We start from the raw sequence: 15,189 nt of genomic DNA on the forward strand, positions 1-15,189 counted from the left end.
TTCCACTCGACCTTCTTCAGCTTCTGTCTTTAACTCCAATCTTTTAAGTTGATGTTCTCCTTGCAGCGCCAGTTTCTGAGGTTCTAATTCTCTCTCTTCCCTTATCTCTTTCTTCCATTGTTACTATTTCCATTTCTACTTCAACCTTCCTCCTTTCCATTTCGTTTTGAAAAACCCTCTCTTTTTTTCACTTTCCTGGCCTCTCTTTTTCCTTTCCTTCTGCCATTGCCAATCTCTCCTTTTCTTTAATTTCCAATTTCTTCAGTTCTATTTCTTGGTGTTTATCTTTTCCCTGCATTTCTAATTGCTTCATTTGTAATTGAATTCACTGATTCAGGCTGTTGTAAGGATTGCCTGGTAAATCCTGGTCTGACTCTTGTTTTCCTTTTCAATTCTTGTCTTGCTGGCAGGGTTTAAATTGTTGGTTTTGCTTCAGACTTCTGAAACTCCCCCATTGAAAGCTGCTATTTGAACTGGACCAAGGAGCTTCCTCTGTGCAATGTGCTAGGTGCCTGTGTCCTGTGATGTAATGTTAATGGACTTGGCTAGTAGTCAATCATCTGCTTTGAAATTCTGGGACATATCCTGCTTTCGACTGTGATTGGTGGTGCCCTTCAGTAACCTCCGGAAGAAAGGCTTGAAAGGAGAGCATTTTCCATTTTTTAATTCAGTTTCTGCTTCGACGTGAAAGGCAGCACACAGCAAGTTGGATCTCTGTCTCAACTCTCTGCCCGGCAATTTAAAAGGGCTTCCAGCTAGCCTGTGAAAGTTCCATTGGAAGGTAAAGCAGACCTCTCAACTCTCTTCCTGGTGGGTTGGCTGCTTCCAGGTAGCCTGTGAAGATAATTTATGAGAGGAGACATTTCTATCTGATTAAGTTCTGTGAAGCCAGTGCTCCAAATTCGCTGTTGGATTCTTCCTGAGAGTTCAGGTAAAGTCCTTTTCCCCTGTAGTCAGTTTAACCTGTGGGATGTTCCAATCCAGCACCACCCGCTGGCAGAGGAGCCATTTGAAAATTCATTCAAAACCCTCATGTTGAGAACTGGAGATTGAACTCAGTGAGGCTTACGGTCCATCTGGTGGACGCAACTGAGAATTGTACAGACCAGAGGGGAATCATCTGGGTGATAGTCCAGGTCATTGGAAGTGAAGGCGATTCCAGTGGCAGTCTTCCAGCCTTCGAGTTCTAACTGAAGGTAGATCTAAAACCAACCAATGGTTTGCAACCTCTCCCATTCGGAGAAGGTCATAACCCACTGGACCACCACCTCAGCAGTGAGGATAGGCACTCTTATTCTCAGCTTAATATGTGTTATTTTTGATTCTTTCCTACCACTCACCATGTGTCTGTGTCCAGGAAAGAGCCATCTCCAGTCGCTCCCTATTTAAATTTCAAACCCTGAAAGAATGCAATCATTCCATACAAACCCACTGTCGTTAAATTCAACAACATAAGAACATAAGAACTAGGAACAGGAGTAGGCCATCTGGCCCCTCGAGCCTGCTCCACCATTCAATGAGATCATGGCTGATCTTTGTGGACTCAGCTCAACCCCAAGCCAAACAAGGAATTATACGTAAGGATCCCGGACGAGCTCCGAATTTCATTACGATCCCAGACCAGGCCCCAACAGTGGCTAGGATCTCAACCAAACCCAAATAATTTAGATTATTTTAAGACCTTATGGAAAGAATCATTCCCTCCAGGAGTGAGTGCATGAAAAATAGGGCTTTGGTATTTTTAGAAACAAAACTTTATTATAAATACAATATTAACTTTGCAACTTCACACCCACAAAGAACAGCTTACAATTACCCGTAAGCACTACTCAATTTCCCATTCAACACCAAGAAAATAAGCATACAGCTCTATATCTGTGTTACAATGGGAGAACGACTAGAGCGAGGGTAGGTCCGATCAAGGACAGTAGCGGGAGATTGTGTATTGAGTCTGAAGAGATAGGAGAGGTCTTGAACGAGTACTTTTCTTCTGTATTTACAAATGAGAGGGGCGATATTGTTGGAGAGGACAGTGTGAAACAGACTGGTAAGCTCGAGGAAATACTTGTTAGGAAGGAAGATGTGTTGGGCATTTTGAAAAACTTGAGGATAGACAAGTCCCCTGGGCCTGACGGGATATATCCAAGGATTCTATGGGAAGCAAGAGATGAAATTGCAGAGCTGTTGGCAATGATCTTTTCATCCTCACTGTCAACAGGGGTGGTACCAGGGGATTGGAGAGTGGTGAATGTTGTGCCCCTGTTCAAAAAAGGGACTAGGGATAACCCTGGGAATTACAGGCCAGTTAGTCTTTCGGTGGTAGGGAAAGTAATGGAAAGGGTACTGAAGGATAGGATTTCTGAGCATCTGGAAAGACACTGCTTGATTAGGGATAGTCAGCACGGATTTGTGAGGTCTTGCCTTACAAATCTTATTGAATTCTTTGAGGAGGTGACCAAGCATGTGGATGAAGGTAAAGCAGTGGATGTAGTGTACATGGATTTTAGTAAGGCATTTGATGAGGTTCCCCATGGTAGGCTTCTGCAGAAAGTAAGGAGGCATGGGATAGTGGGAAATTTGGCCAGTTGGATAACGAACTGGCTAACCGATAGAAGTCAGAGAGTGGTGGTGGATGGCAAATATTCAGCCTGGATCCCAGTTACCAGTGGCGTACCGCAGGGATCAGTTCTGGGTCCTCTGCTATTTGTGATTTTCATTAATGACTTGGATGAGGGAGTTGAAGGGTGGGTCAGTAAATTTGCAGATGATACGAAGATTGGTGGAGTTGTGGATAGTGAGGAGGGCTGTTGTCGGCTGCAAAGAGACAAAGATATGATGCAGAGCTGGGCTGAGAAGTGGCAGATGGAGTTTAACCCTGAAAAGTGTGAGGTTGTCCATTTTGGAAGGACAAATATGAATGCGGAATACAGGGTTCACGGTAGAGTTCTTGGCAATGTGGAGGAGCAGAGAGATCTTGGGGTCTATGTTCATACATCTTTGAAAGTTGCCACTCAAATGGATAGAGCTGTGAAGAAGGCCTATGGTGTGCTCGCGTTCATTAACAGAGGGATTGAATTTAAGAGCCGTGAGGTGATGATGCAGCTGTACAAAACTTTGGTAAGGCCACATTTGGAGTACTGTGTACAGTTCTGGTCACCTCATTTTAGGAAGGATGTGGAAGCTTTGGAAAAGGTGCAAAGAAGATTTACCAGGATGTTACCTGGAATGGAGAGTAGGTCTTACGAGGAGAGGTTGAGGGTGCTAGGCCTTTTCTCATTAGAACGGAGAAGGATGAGGGGCGACTTGATAAGAGGTTTATAAGATGATCAGGGGGATAGAGTAGACAGTCAGAGACTTTTTCCCTGGGTGGAACAAACCATTACAAGAGGACATAAATTTAAGGTGAATGGTGGACGATATAGGGGGGATGTCAGAGGTAGGTTCTTTACCCAGAGAGTAGTAGGGGCATGGAATGCACTGCCTGTGGAAGTAGTTGAGTCGGAAACATTAGGGACCTTCAAGCAGCTATTGGATAGGTACATGGATTACGGTAAAATGATATAGTGTAGATTTATTTGTTCTTAAGGGCAGCACGGTAGCATTGTGGATAGCACAATTGCTTCACAGCTCCAGGGTCCCAGGTTCGATTCCGGCTTGGGTCACTGTCTGTGCGGAGTCTGCACGTCCTCCCCGTGTCTGCGTGGGTTTTCTCTGGGTGCTCCGGTTTCCTCCCACTGTCCAAAGATGTGCAGGTTAGGTGGATTGGCCATGATAAATTGCCCTTAGTGTCCAAAATTGCCCTTGGTGTTGGGTGGAGGTGTTGAGTTTGGGTAGGGTGCTCTTTCCAAGAGCCGGTGCAGACTCAGGGGGCCGAATGGCCTCCTTCTGCACTGTAAATTCAATGATAATCTGTGATTAATCTAGGACAAAGGTTCGGCACAACATCGTGGGCCGAAGGGCCTGTTCTGTGCTGTATTTTCTATGTTCTATGTTCTATAATTGTGGACTCGGCATCAGACAGATTAGAATTCAACTCCTCTCTCCGAGGTTTCTCCAAAACCTGCCTCTCTAAAGGCCTTCAAAATGTCTCTCCACAGTTTTCTCCAAAAACCGCTCTCCTCCACAGCTTCTCAAAAACCATGCAATTACTTCTCTAATCAGCTAGAATTCCTGCAGTGCAGATGGAGGCCATTTGGCCCATCCGGTCTGTACCGACCCTCTGGAAGAGCACCCTACCCTAGGCCCACACCCCCACCCTACCCCTGTAACCCCACCAAAGACTTGCACATCTTTGGACACTGAGGGACAATGTATCATGGTCAATCCACCTAACCTGCATATCTTTGGAATGTGGGAGGAAACTGGATCCTATGCCAATTGGCACATGGCTCAAGTAACAATTTAGAGATCATTGCGTTTGATGATCTCATTGCTGCCTTCGCCAGGCCTTAAGTGAAAATCCGACTTGAGATTGGTGTTAATAGAACAAAGCAAAACTGTGCTGGGTGTAAATGTGATTCAAGGTTCAATGCCTATAGTCATGTATCACTTATGGAATGAAGATAATTCATATTTGCCTGTGGAGGATGAACCCCTGTCAAACAATATGCGAGTCTGCCATTTTCAATTTTTAGTTGCACTGCATCTGAACTTGATGTTTAACTTTGCAAAGGCTGGACAATAATTCAGTCTGTCAGAAATGGTGTGTTCATTTGATGTGAGATTGATTTGCTGAAAGTTCATCCAAACAACTCTTAAGTGATGATTGAAAACAGGAAATGTTGGAGATACACGGGGGTGGGGGGGGGGGGGGGGGTCAGGAAACCTCTATGGCGGGGCGGGTGGGTAGAAACAATTAACGTATCACATTGATGATGATCATCAGAACGGAAACGTTAACTCTGTTTCTCTCCCCACAGATGCTGCTGGACCTGTTGGGCATTTCCAGCACCTTTCTGTTTTTGTTTCAGATTTCTGCCATCCGCAGTACTTTGTGTTTGAGCTCCGAAATTATGTTTTCCACAGGGATGAGTGCATAAAACCACAACTGGCCCATTTTAACATATTAAACTATTCTTTCTGTTCACAGTAATCACTGAAGAACGAGCACCAGTTATGAAAATCTGTGACAGAAGAGGATTGTTATGTGACCTAATGAAAATATTTGTCGCACTATTGATCGTCTCAATTTGTGCCATCGCCTACATCATCCTAGTTCGTGATCAATCACCTAAACATGCCTTGGCCAAATACTTTTCCAACCACTCAGTCAGTTGGAAGAAACCACACTCGGCCACCAATCCCGGAATTATGTTTGTGCAGACCTCTGATGAGCGAAACCCTTCGGAATTAGCAATGTGCGCCATCGAATCCGCTGCGAAAATGAACCCAGACCAAATTGTTTATTACTTCATGAAAGGATTCAATGGGAATTTTTCAGCCCACAAAGAACCTCAGCACAAAGACATCCTTTCACTTTCTTCAATCAAGAATGTTGTTATTATGCCCTTGAATCTTGAGGAGTTGTTCAACAATACTCGCTTGGCTGGTTGGTATAAAAAGGTAAGGAGTTGTGACAGAGTGTGCTGTTTGAAACTACTATTGGGCATCAACATGCAAGAGCGAGCCTTACACTGACTAGCTACATACCAGTTTTGATGTGTTAAGATGGTGTATGATTGCTGAATCTGAATTCTCTGCCTGTTATAGACTTGAGTTCAGTTTCTCTGAAGCAAAGGTTCAGTTCGAGAGGCATCATTTACAGAATTGGAAAGATGGTCAGTGTCATTTCCTTTTTGAATATCAGTCTTTATCTCAATTATTCAGCAGACCGCACTTTAGTGTTATGGGGCCTATTAGTTTGGAAACCACCTAATCTGGAGGATGTTAATTCATAGATATTTGAGGCCATTTGGCCCTCCGAACCTGCTCCTCCATTCAATATGATCATGGCTGATCCTCTATCACAACACCATACTCTTGCTCTCTTCCCATACCCCTTGACACCTTTAGAGTCTAGAAATCTATCTATTTCCTTCTTGAATGTATTCCGTGATTTGGCCTCCACAACCCTCTGGGATAAAGAATTCCAGAGGTTCTCCACCCTTTGAGTGAAATAAGTTCTCCTCGTATCAGTCCTGAATGGCCTATTCTGAGACTATGGCCTTTTATTCTAGCCCCCCTCCCCTCTCCAGCCAAAGGAAACAATATCCCTGCATCCAGTCTGTCCAGACCTGCCAGAATTCTATACGTTTCCATTAGATCCCCGCTCATTCTTCTAAATTCTAGAGAATAGAGGCCCAGTTGATCCAATCTCTCCTCGTACGACAATCCTTCCATCCCAGGAATCAGTTTGGTTAACCTTCGCTGCACTCCCTCTATGGCAAATGTATCCTCGCTTAGACAATAAGACCAAAACCGCACACAGTACTCTAGATGTGGTCTCACCAAGGCCCTATAATGCTGCAGTAAGCCATACTTGCTCCTGTACTCGTGTCATCCTGCAATGAAGATCAACATACCATTTGCCTTCCTAACTGTTTGCTGTTCCTGCATGCTTGCTTTTAATGATTGGTGTACTAAGGTCCCTGTGTACCTCAAAATTTCATCATCATTTAAATAATGCACTGCAATTCTGTTTCTCTGTCTGAAGTGGATATTGTATTGCATCTGCCATGTATTTTCCCATTCCCACCAAGTTTCATGTCATTAACAAACTTGGAAGTATTACTTTTGGTTCCCTCATCCAAATCATTGATGTGGATCGTAATTAGTTGGGGCCCAAGGACTGATCCTAGTGAGACCCCACGACTCACTGCCTGCCACTTCAATAAAGACTTATTTATCCTGACTCTGTTTTCTGTCTGCCAATCAATTCTCAATTCATGGCAATATATTACTGTCACTACAGCCTGGGTAAGTGCGTGGTCAATTCCAGCCCCACGGGCCCTGGAGTAACAACACAAGCGAATTAACCAATAATTCTTATAAAAATACCCAAAGTCTTTGGCCCTTAGCTGCGCAATAATTACAGTCGCCAGAATTGTAAGTTTAAACACAGTTACTGTTTATTTATAACAAGAACTATAATGAACTATGCAGCAAATACAACGGGTTAACTATTAACTAATTCCTAACTCCCCACTTTAACTTGCTTCCCACCTCTATACACATAGACATTCTTTCCGGTAACTTCTGAATTCTGCTGCTTGCCTTACATGTCCATTAATCCTGCTTGACTTAAAGATACTTGTCCATTAATCATCCATGGATCAAAAATCATAACAGCAAATATAAAAGAAAGGAAAAATATGGGAATAAACTGGAAGGATCCTTACTTACCTCCCCCACCCCCCCCCTTAAAATAATGAAACTTCAGGGTACAGATATTTCTTTTATGAGGTATGTAAAAGATAAATCACGAACACATATCCATCCAATCCATACATATTATGCAAGTTCCCTTCGCAGTCAGCCCTTAAACCCATGACAAAGCATCTGCAATCACATTATCCTTTCCGGAATTTTGTACAATTTTAACATTGAACTGTTGTAATAAGAAACTCCAACATTCCGGGTTTTAACCTTCTCTATAAACGGAAGTGGACTATGTTCTGTGTAAATTAAGCTTTGCTGATTGTCATGTCAGACATATACTTCAAAAGTGCTGCAGGGCTAGTAGCAAGGCAAAGGCTTCCTTTTCAATGATAGAATACTTCCTTTGGCACGGACTTAGTTTATTTTGAAAAATACCCTGCTGGCCTCTCTATTCCTGCCCCGTTGTCTTGTAGTAGTATTGCCGCTAGCCTCAGGTCACTGACATCTGACCATTTTTTAAATGGTCAGGAAATGTCCTTGGCAGCCAGCACCTGTCCTGTTCACCCACTAACATGGCCTTCAATCTCTCGAACTCTATTTGGATCACAGCGTTTTGGCTGGTTTCTGCAAATTGTCCATTATGCACTGTATTTAAGTGCGGTTACCTAAGATGGCATCCGGTAAGTGATGCTGGGAACAGTGGCCGAGTTCGAGGATAAACAGGCTGCAGCTCAAATAAACACTAAAACGGCAGCCCCGACTCTTGTAATACACAGGAAAAAGGCCATCTCCAGGTCATCCCGGATAATAGGACTTGCATGTTAATTTCACTCAGCTGACAGACACTAATTATGGTGCCGACTTTCCTTGTTTGGAAGGGCCTATGTGCCCTGACCACCTATGGACATGGGCGGTAAGGGCACACCCCACCATCAAGGTGGCGGACCTTGATTGGACTACCAATCAGGGTGATCAAACCCTGATCGATTGATTGGTTGCCCACCTGGGACTGCCCGAAAGAGCACGCAATCCCCAAGGATAAAAGATGCTCCGCAACCCTACGATCTTTCTTTGCAGCAGCAACCGAATTTTCACCGGCCAACGAGGAAGACCAATCATCACCCAACCAGCAGAAGGAAGACCGGCACCAGGAACTGACCAGACCAAGGGCCGAACATCGAGGACTGCAAGACTTAGAATCACAGATAATGGTCAAGGTCAATATCTGTCCAGTACATGACTGAGACTCCAAAGTTAAGTCAAGGTCTGGTGTTGCTAACTTTTGGTTGGTTCAATTGGCTCTGTTTTATAACCTTTGGTCTAGAGTTGCCAGGTATCTTTATGATACCGCCACGAGGTTCCAGTTCAAGTAATGATCAATACACCAATTAGTAAGATTCAAATCAAAGCACATTTATTTACACACAATCAAATCTACTCATGCATAAACTCTACTTTCTAAGCTATTTCTATCACTAACAGGCCAATACTTAGCTTCGGACTGGCCCACCAGGTCAGGGGAACAAATGGCCTTTTGTTTGTGTTCTGAGTCTGCGGGATTCAAAAGCTGGTATGGACTGGTAGCTAGGAGCGCCTATCCCGTAGCGAGCATTGACTTGAGACTTGCGTTCTTTGGCGGCAGCTGGACAAGGGTTGGTTTGCGTTGCTGAGTGACCCTGTCAAGAAGGGCGATTTGAACTTGGGGGCATTACTTTATAGTCCCCAGGGGCTTCCCGCCTTTCGGGGCGGACACCGTACCTGGTTTCAAGTGATTGGACTTCGTTCCAATCGCTTGGTTCGATTTCTCCAATACTGGAGCGGTTCCCTGATCGATGGGCGGTCTTTAGGTGTCCGTTAACCTCTTTTGTGTTGTCTCCTGCTGGCGCCGAGGAGTCTGGCTTGGCCTTGCTTATCTCAAATGTTTCGATTGTTCCCGGGGATCGCTCATTAGTATGTAGATGGCTGCTACATTATTATGCAGATGGCTACTTGTATCGATGCTGTCTGGGCTTTTGCAGAGTCTAATACACAGTAAACTTGTACCTGCTAGTTTCTGCCTGTGTTGGCTGAATTTCCCTTCAGCCTTTGCTGTTCTCCATTTCACGTTGGGAATTGGCCAGCCCAGTTGGCTACACTCCCTCCTTGTGATCCTAACGCGAACATGAAGGATCACATAACTGCGTTGTTCTTCATTCCTGACCCGGCGAGCACTCTTCTATGGCCTCTACACTGACCATAACTATGCAAGAAAATTTTAACTGACAATTCTAAGTGGCGCTATGTCAAAACAGGGACATTCATTACAAACTAAGAAAAACGGTACCTCTAACTGTCCTTAGTAAACTACACTCACTCAAACATTCAATCATACTATCTTCCTAAACAATACAACCAAAATTATAGCAGCAGGTTTATAACCTGGTACTCCCTGTCCTACTTCATAGTGTCCCTACTAGTATTGGCATCATGCAGACTATTCGTCTGAGGAAATGGCGAATTTATTCACAAAAAAACAAAAAAAACCGCAAACGAATGTTCTTTATTATAGATCGCGGGGGTCGGGGGTCTGGTCATAACCAAAAATAGTGGATCTTATCCTATTTACCGGGGTGCGAGCGCGGTAGGCTCTCCTTCGCCATTTCCTCAGACGAATAGTCTGCATGATGCCAATACTAGTAGGGACTCTATGAAGTAGGACAGGGAGTACCAGGTTATAAACCTGTCACACCAAGATGGTGCGGTGTCGCTTGTGACTGGGCTCTGGGTACTATGGGGAAGTGAATCATTAACGGCTGGGGGGTTGAGGTCAGGGGAATTGCGTTCGCGCGCAACCAAATGTCCATTATGATGATGAGCAACACGGAGGATGTCCTCATGGTTCTTCTTCTCTCTTTTCTCTTCTCTTCTCTTCTCTGGAGCTTCTGAGGTTCTGTGGGATCAAGCATAGTGCCTGTTGCTATCTTGGTTTAATATCTTGTATGATAGCCGGTCTGTCCTTTAGTGCCAATTACTCCCTTTATAATTGGTCACTATGTGTGACTCCCTCATTTTATTTTCTTCCAAAAACCGAATTTCAGTACAAGACACACTTACAAATACTGAAACAGTGCGAGCCGTCTCGCAGGCTGTGCAATTTACCATCCAAATGTTTGAGGATGTAAATAGCAGAGGGTTGGCAACCTAAGGATTACCTGAAAACAAAACACAACTTTTTGAACGAAAATTGCTGAAATCAGATGCGTATGGGCCGCGCCGGGTAAGATTTGGTAGGACGCCGACCAATGCCGTGTGTGCTCTACCCAAGCGTAGCTGATGAGAGGGGAGTTCCCAGGCAGGGCGGGTCCCAAGCCGTTTCTCCACTGCCTGAGCAACCGACAAGAACGGGCAAGAAATGTAGTCATCGTGGAGGGGCTGCCGTATTGGTTCTTCCTTCGAACCAGAAGGGCAGTTACGAACGGGGGTCTGTGTTTCAGTCGACAGACGAGTTCCTCTGAACTGGCGTCTGGGACATTAACAAGTCTCTGTGGACAACCTAGTTCCTCTGAACTAGCGTCCAGGACAAACTAGTTTCTCTGACTGTCAGTGGGAATCAGAAGGGTGGTGGCGTGGGGCCGGGGAAAAAAAATTCCGATCTTACAAACAACATATAAACAATACCGTTACAAACAACATAAACCATGCTGCAGGTTCCATCAGAAAGGACCCCGTTTTCTCCCAAGCGGTTCCTTTTTCAAACATCATCCTCAGTTATCGGTTGCGAACAGGGTCGCAAAGGGGTTCTCGTTTTGGGAGGCAGACTCAAAGTCGTCATCTTCTCCCGGATGCCAAACTCTCGAATGTATCAGGGCGGATAGGGCTGCATGGTGTGATTTGGGATCACTCTCGTCATTCTGGACGAGTCTGTATGAATTATCTCGGTACCAAAAGGTGGTGTCTAGTTCTGTGGGGACGGAATCGGGGTCGTCAATGTAGGTCGGTGGTCGGTGTTGGGGTTTGTTTAGGAAAGTGATCATGAAGGGATCACTCGAATCATGGTCAGATTCGCTGGGTGTGGGTCCTGTTGCATGGGGATAGTAGGGAGGCGTGCTGTGGCTATTGTCCGAGTCACAGCCGCTGTCGCTGCTGCTGCAGTCTGTGGGTGTGCTGGGGCGGAGTCTACTGTTCGGGGGTGGAGTCGAGGGCGAGTCCGTGGCTGGGCTGGATGTGTTGAGGGAGGGTAGGGTTACGTTGGCTGTGGGCGGGGCGTGGTCTGCTGCGTCGAGCATAACGTGACGTGCGTGATCAGACTGTGTTCCATATGCCTTAAGCTGGTTAATATGGAACCACGCAGTCTTTCCATTGGGGTACTTTATTTTGTAGACGGAAGGGCTTACTTTGTCCGCAATGGAGTACGGACCCGAATATTTGGGTGACAGGAATGTGCTGGGGTTGTATACGGAGAACATGACTTGCTGTCCTACACTGAACTCAGTCGCATGCACTGTCTTATCGAAACAGGCCTTGCTCTGTTCCTTTCTTGTGCCCAATTTCACTGCGGCTGCTAGCTGAGCCGTTTTAACATTTTCCATTAATTGTGTGCTTTCTTGTGTGTGAGGGCCGTCACTTCGGGGCTGGTCAAATCAAATCCTAATAAAAATTCTGTGCCTTTCAGGGGGCGTCCGGTCATGAGGGTGTGTGGGGTGTAACCTGTGGAAGTTGAAACTGTATTTGGCAAAAACATCAGCCAAAAGGGAGGACTGAATCCCAAGTGGTGTTGTTTTGCTGGACCATTTTTCTGAGGGTGGATTTTAGGGTCCGATTCATGCGCTCCACAATACCACTTGACTGGGGGTGGTATGCGATGTGGAATTTTTGGGTAATGCCAAATATCGTGAGGACGTTCTTCATGACTCGTCCCGTAAAATGGGAACCTTGGTCGGATTCAATGCTGCGGGGGAGTCCCCATTTCGTAAAGATGTGGTGGGTTAGGATCTTGGCTGTGGTCTTTGTCGTGTTTGTTCTGGATGGGAATGCTTCCACCCATTTGGTAAACGTGTCTCTCACCACGAGTACATATTTATAACCATTCCTGCAAGGGGGCAATGGTCCTATAAAATCAATCTGGAGGTTGGTCCAGGGGCCATTAACGGGTTGGGTGTGACTAAGCTGAGCCTTTTTGGCATACCTCTCCGGATTGTTCTGGGCACAGATAAGGCAATTCTCAACATAGTGACTTACATCGTCTTTTAAACTCGGCCACCAACAGAGCTGCCTGAGGTGGGCTGTAGTGGGATCATTTCCCTGATGTCCATGACTGTCATGGAACAAAGAAATCAGTTGATTCCTGTCCTGTTCAGGAACCACATAAAGGGTGTCTTTTAACACCACACGTCATGTGTGGTCAGAACATTTTTAAACCTATCGTTAGGTGCCGTAAATTTTCCTTTTAAAATCTCCCTGAGATTGCTATCCTGCTTCTGGGCCTGCACTAAATCCTGAATATTAGTCTGCGAGACCTGAATTGCATTTACTGGTGCGCTTTCGGGAGGTGTCCAAAAATATCCGTGCCTGGAACCTGCTTTTGCCAGTGCGTCGGCTTTTACATTTCCAGGGGGGGAGGAACGATGTTGACTGTTCCAAAAGTCCTGCTTTGGGCTTTTTCTAGAATGTGACGGAGCAATGGGGCTGAGGGGAGGGGTTTTCCGTCTGCGGAAACAAATCCTCTTGCTTTCCACAGGGGTAGGAACTCTGTAAGGCTGTTGCAGACATAGAGGCTGTCCGAGTATATGTCTGCTGGGCTGGGGAAGGAATCTGGGTGTTCTACAATGTATGCAATGGCCGCTAGTTCTGCCGCCTGTGCGCCTAAGTGTCCTGGAAGTTTTATTGCTATTTCTTCTAGGGCGCGTCCCTGAGCGTCCTCGACGTAAATGCCGCATCCTGTTATGCGCTTCCCTTCTAATATTGTGGAAGATCCATCCACATATATTCTTATGGGTTTGCAAGTTTCTGTGTGCTTGGGGCTCTGGGTTGAACTACCTATCTTTCTGGGGGGTGGTTTCGCAATAAAGGAGCCTGTGTTGTGGTGTGGAGAGATAATTTCACATTCATGGGGGGTTCTGGGGGTACTGTAGGTTCTCTGCTAAGAAAGTGTGGGTCTTTGTCCTTTTAACAGTGATGTCCCATCCCTGCAAAAGAAGGGTCCATCTATCTGCTCTAATCTGACTAACTGTACCGTCCTTGAATCGTCCGTCAAGTAAAAGTTGAGTGGGGGTGTGTTCTGTGAGAATTGTGATGGGGTTTAGTCTGGTTATGTAAGAAAAATACTGTACTGCCCAAAAAACTGCGAGCAGGTGCCTTTCACAGGCGGAAAATCCCTGCTCCACAGCATCTAAAACTCTGGAGGCGTAAGCCACGGGCCTTAACTGTTCGTGCCGTTCCTGGAGGAGCACGGCCGAAAGGGTGTGGTCTGTGCTTGCTACCTCTATTGTGTAAGAGGAAAGCGGGTCTGGAACTTGTAGTGCTAGGAGTGCTCTTTTCAAAGAGTCCACAGCATCCGTATGCTGCGGAAGCCATTCCCAGGGGGCTCCTTTCTTTAGGAGGTCTGAGAGGGGTGCTGCCTTGCTGGCGAAACCGTCAATGTGGTTTCGGCAGTAGCCAACCAGTCCTAAAAACGACCGGAGGGCCGAAACGTTCTGGGGAAGGGGCAATTTAGCAATCGAGTCGATCCTTTTATGCTCGATCTCGCGTTTACCATGTGTGATAATTGTACCCAAATATATCACCATGTTTTCCAAAATCTGGGCCTTTTTGGGGTTGACTTTACAACCAATTGCTTGTAGGAGTTCCAGGAGTTCAGACAGAAGCTTGATGTGCTCTTCCTTGGTGTCTGTCTGCAGCAGTAGGTCGTCTACGTACTGGACCAGACATTCGGGGCGAGAAAATTTGGCTAAACCATTTGCCAGCTGTCCGTGGAAAATGGAGGGGGAGTTGTGGAATCCTTGTGGAAGGCATGTTTAGCACAGAGCTAAATTGCTGGCTTTGAAAGCAGACCAAGGCAGGCCAGCAGCACGGTTCGATTCCCGTAACAGCCTCCCCGAACAGGCGCCGGAATGTGGCGACTAGGGGCTTTCACAGTAACTTCATTTGAAGCCTACTTGTGACAATAAGCGATTTTCATTTTCATTTCATTCATTTTCATGTCCACGTGTACTGCTGATTTTTGAATGTGAATGCAAATTTGTACTGGCACGCTTTTGCCAATGGAATGGACCAGAATCCATGACTGATATCCAAAACCGTAAAGAATTGTGAGTTGAGTCCCTGCTTGAGCATGGTCTCGCAACTTGTGACTACCGTGGGTGCTGCTGCGGGGGTGATTTTGTTGAGTTCCCGGTAATCGATGGTCAGTCGCCAAGATCCATCGGGCTTTCTCACTGGCTAAATCCCTAAGTACGCCCTGCTCTAATAAGCTGTCGATTACTTTTGCGATTTCTCCCTCTGCCTCTTGGGGAAATCCATATTGCTTTTGGGGTCTAGGGTCAAGTCCTGTGATTTGTACAGAACCAGTCATCCGGCCACAGTCGTGTTTGTGGGTCGCGAATCCTGTCCTGTCCTTTTGTAAAACTGCCCTAACCTGCTTGTCCGTGCTAATCGTAGTTGGGTCAAACCAAAATTCGCCTACTGCGCTAATTTTGTTTGCATATTCTCCTATGGTGAGCGTTGCGGGGCTCTTGTGGATTTTGCCATTTTCAAGACACACTGGTTGACTGGATCAAAGGATAGGTTGTGGGAATTCATAAAGTCTATGCCTAAAATGTGTTCTGCTGCGTTGGGTAGATCGACTAAAACTATGGAGTGCTTGGTGGTGATGTTGCCGATTTGAATGTGTACAGG

At 45.8% G+C, this 15,189-nt stretch overlaps 1 protein-coding gene across 1 annotated transcript in view; it reads left to right on the plus strand.

The window, feature by feature from the left end:
* The window catches only part of LOC140390072 (lactosylceramide 4-alpha-galactosyltransferase-like), a 139,932-nt gene that overhangs the window by 102,850 nt on the left and 21,893 nt on the right, over positions 1-15,189 (plus strand). Inside the window, exon 2 of the mRNA XM_072474948.1 lies at positions 5,090-5,562. Coding sequence (XP_072331049.1) covers positions 5,090-5,562 — 473 coding nt within the window. The remainder of the gene's footprint in view (positions 1-5,089; positions 5,563-15,189) is intronic.

The sequence above is a fragment of the Scyliorhinus torazame genome, chromosome 14 (genome assembly GCF_047496885.1).
Source record: "Scyliorhinus torazame isolate Kashiwa2021f chromosome 14, sScyTor2.1, whole genome shotgun sequence".
NCBI classification, from domain to species: Eukaryota; Metazoa; Chordata; class Chondrichthyes; order Carcharhiniformes; family Scyliorhinidae; genus Scyliorhinus; species Scyliorhinus torazame.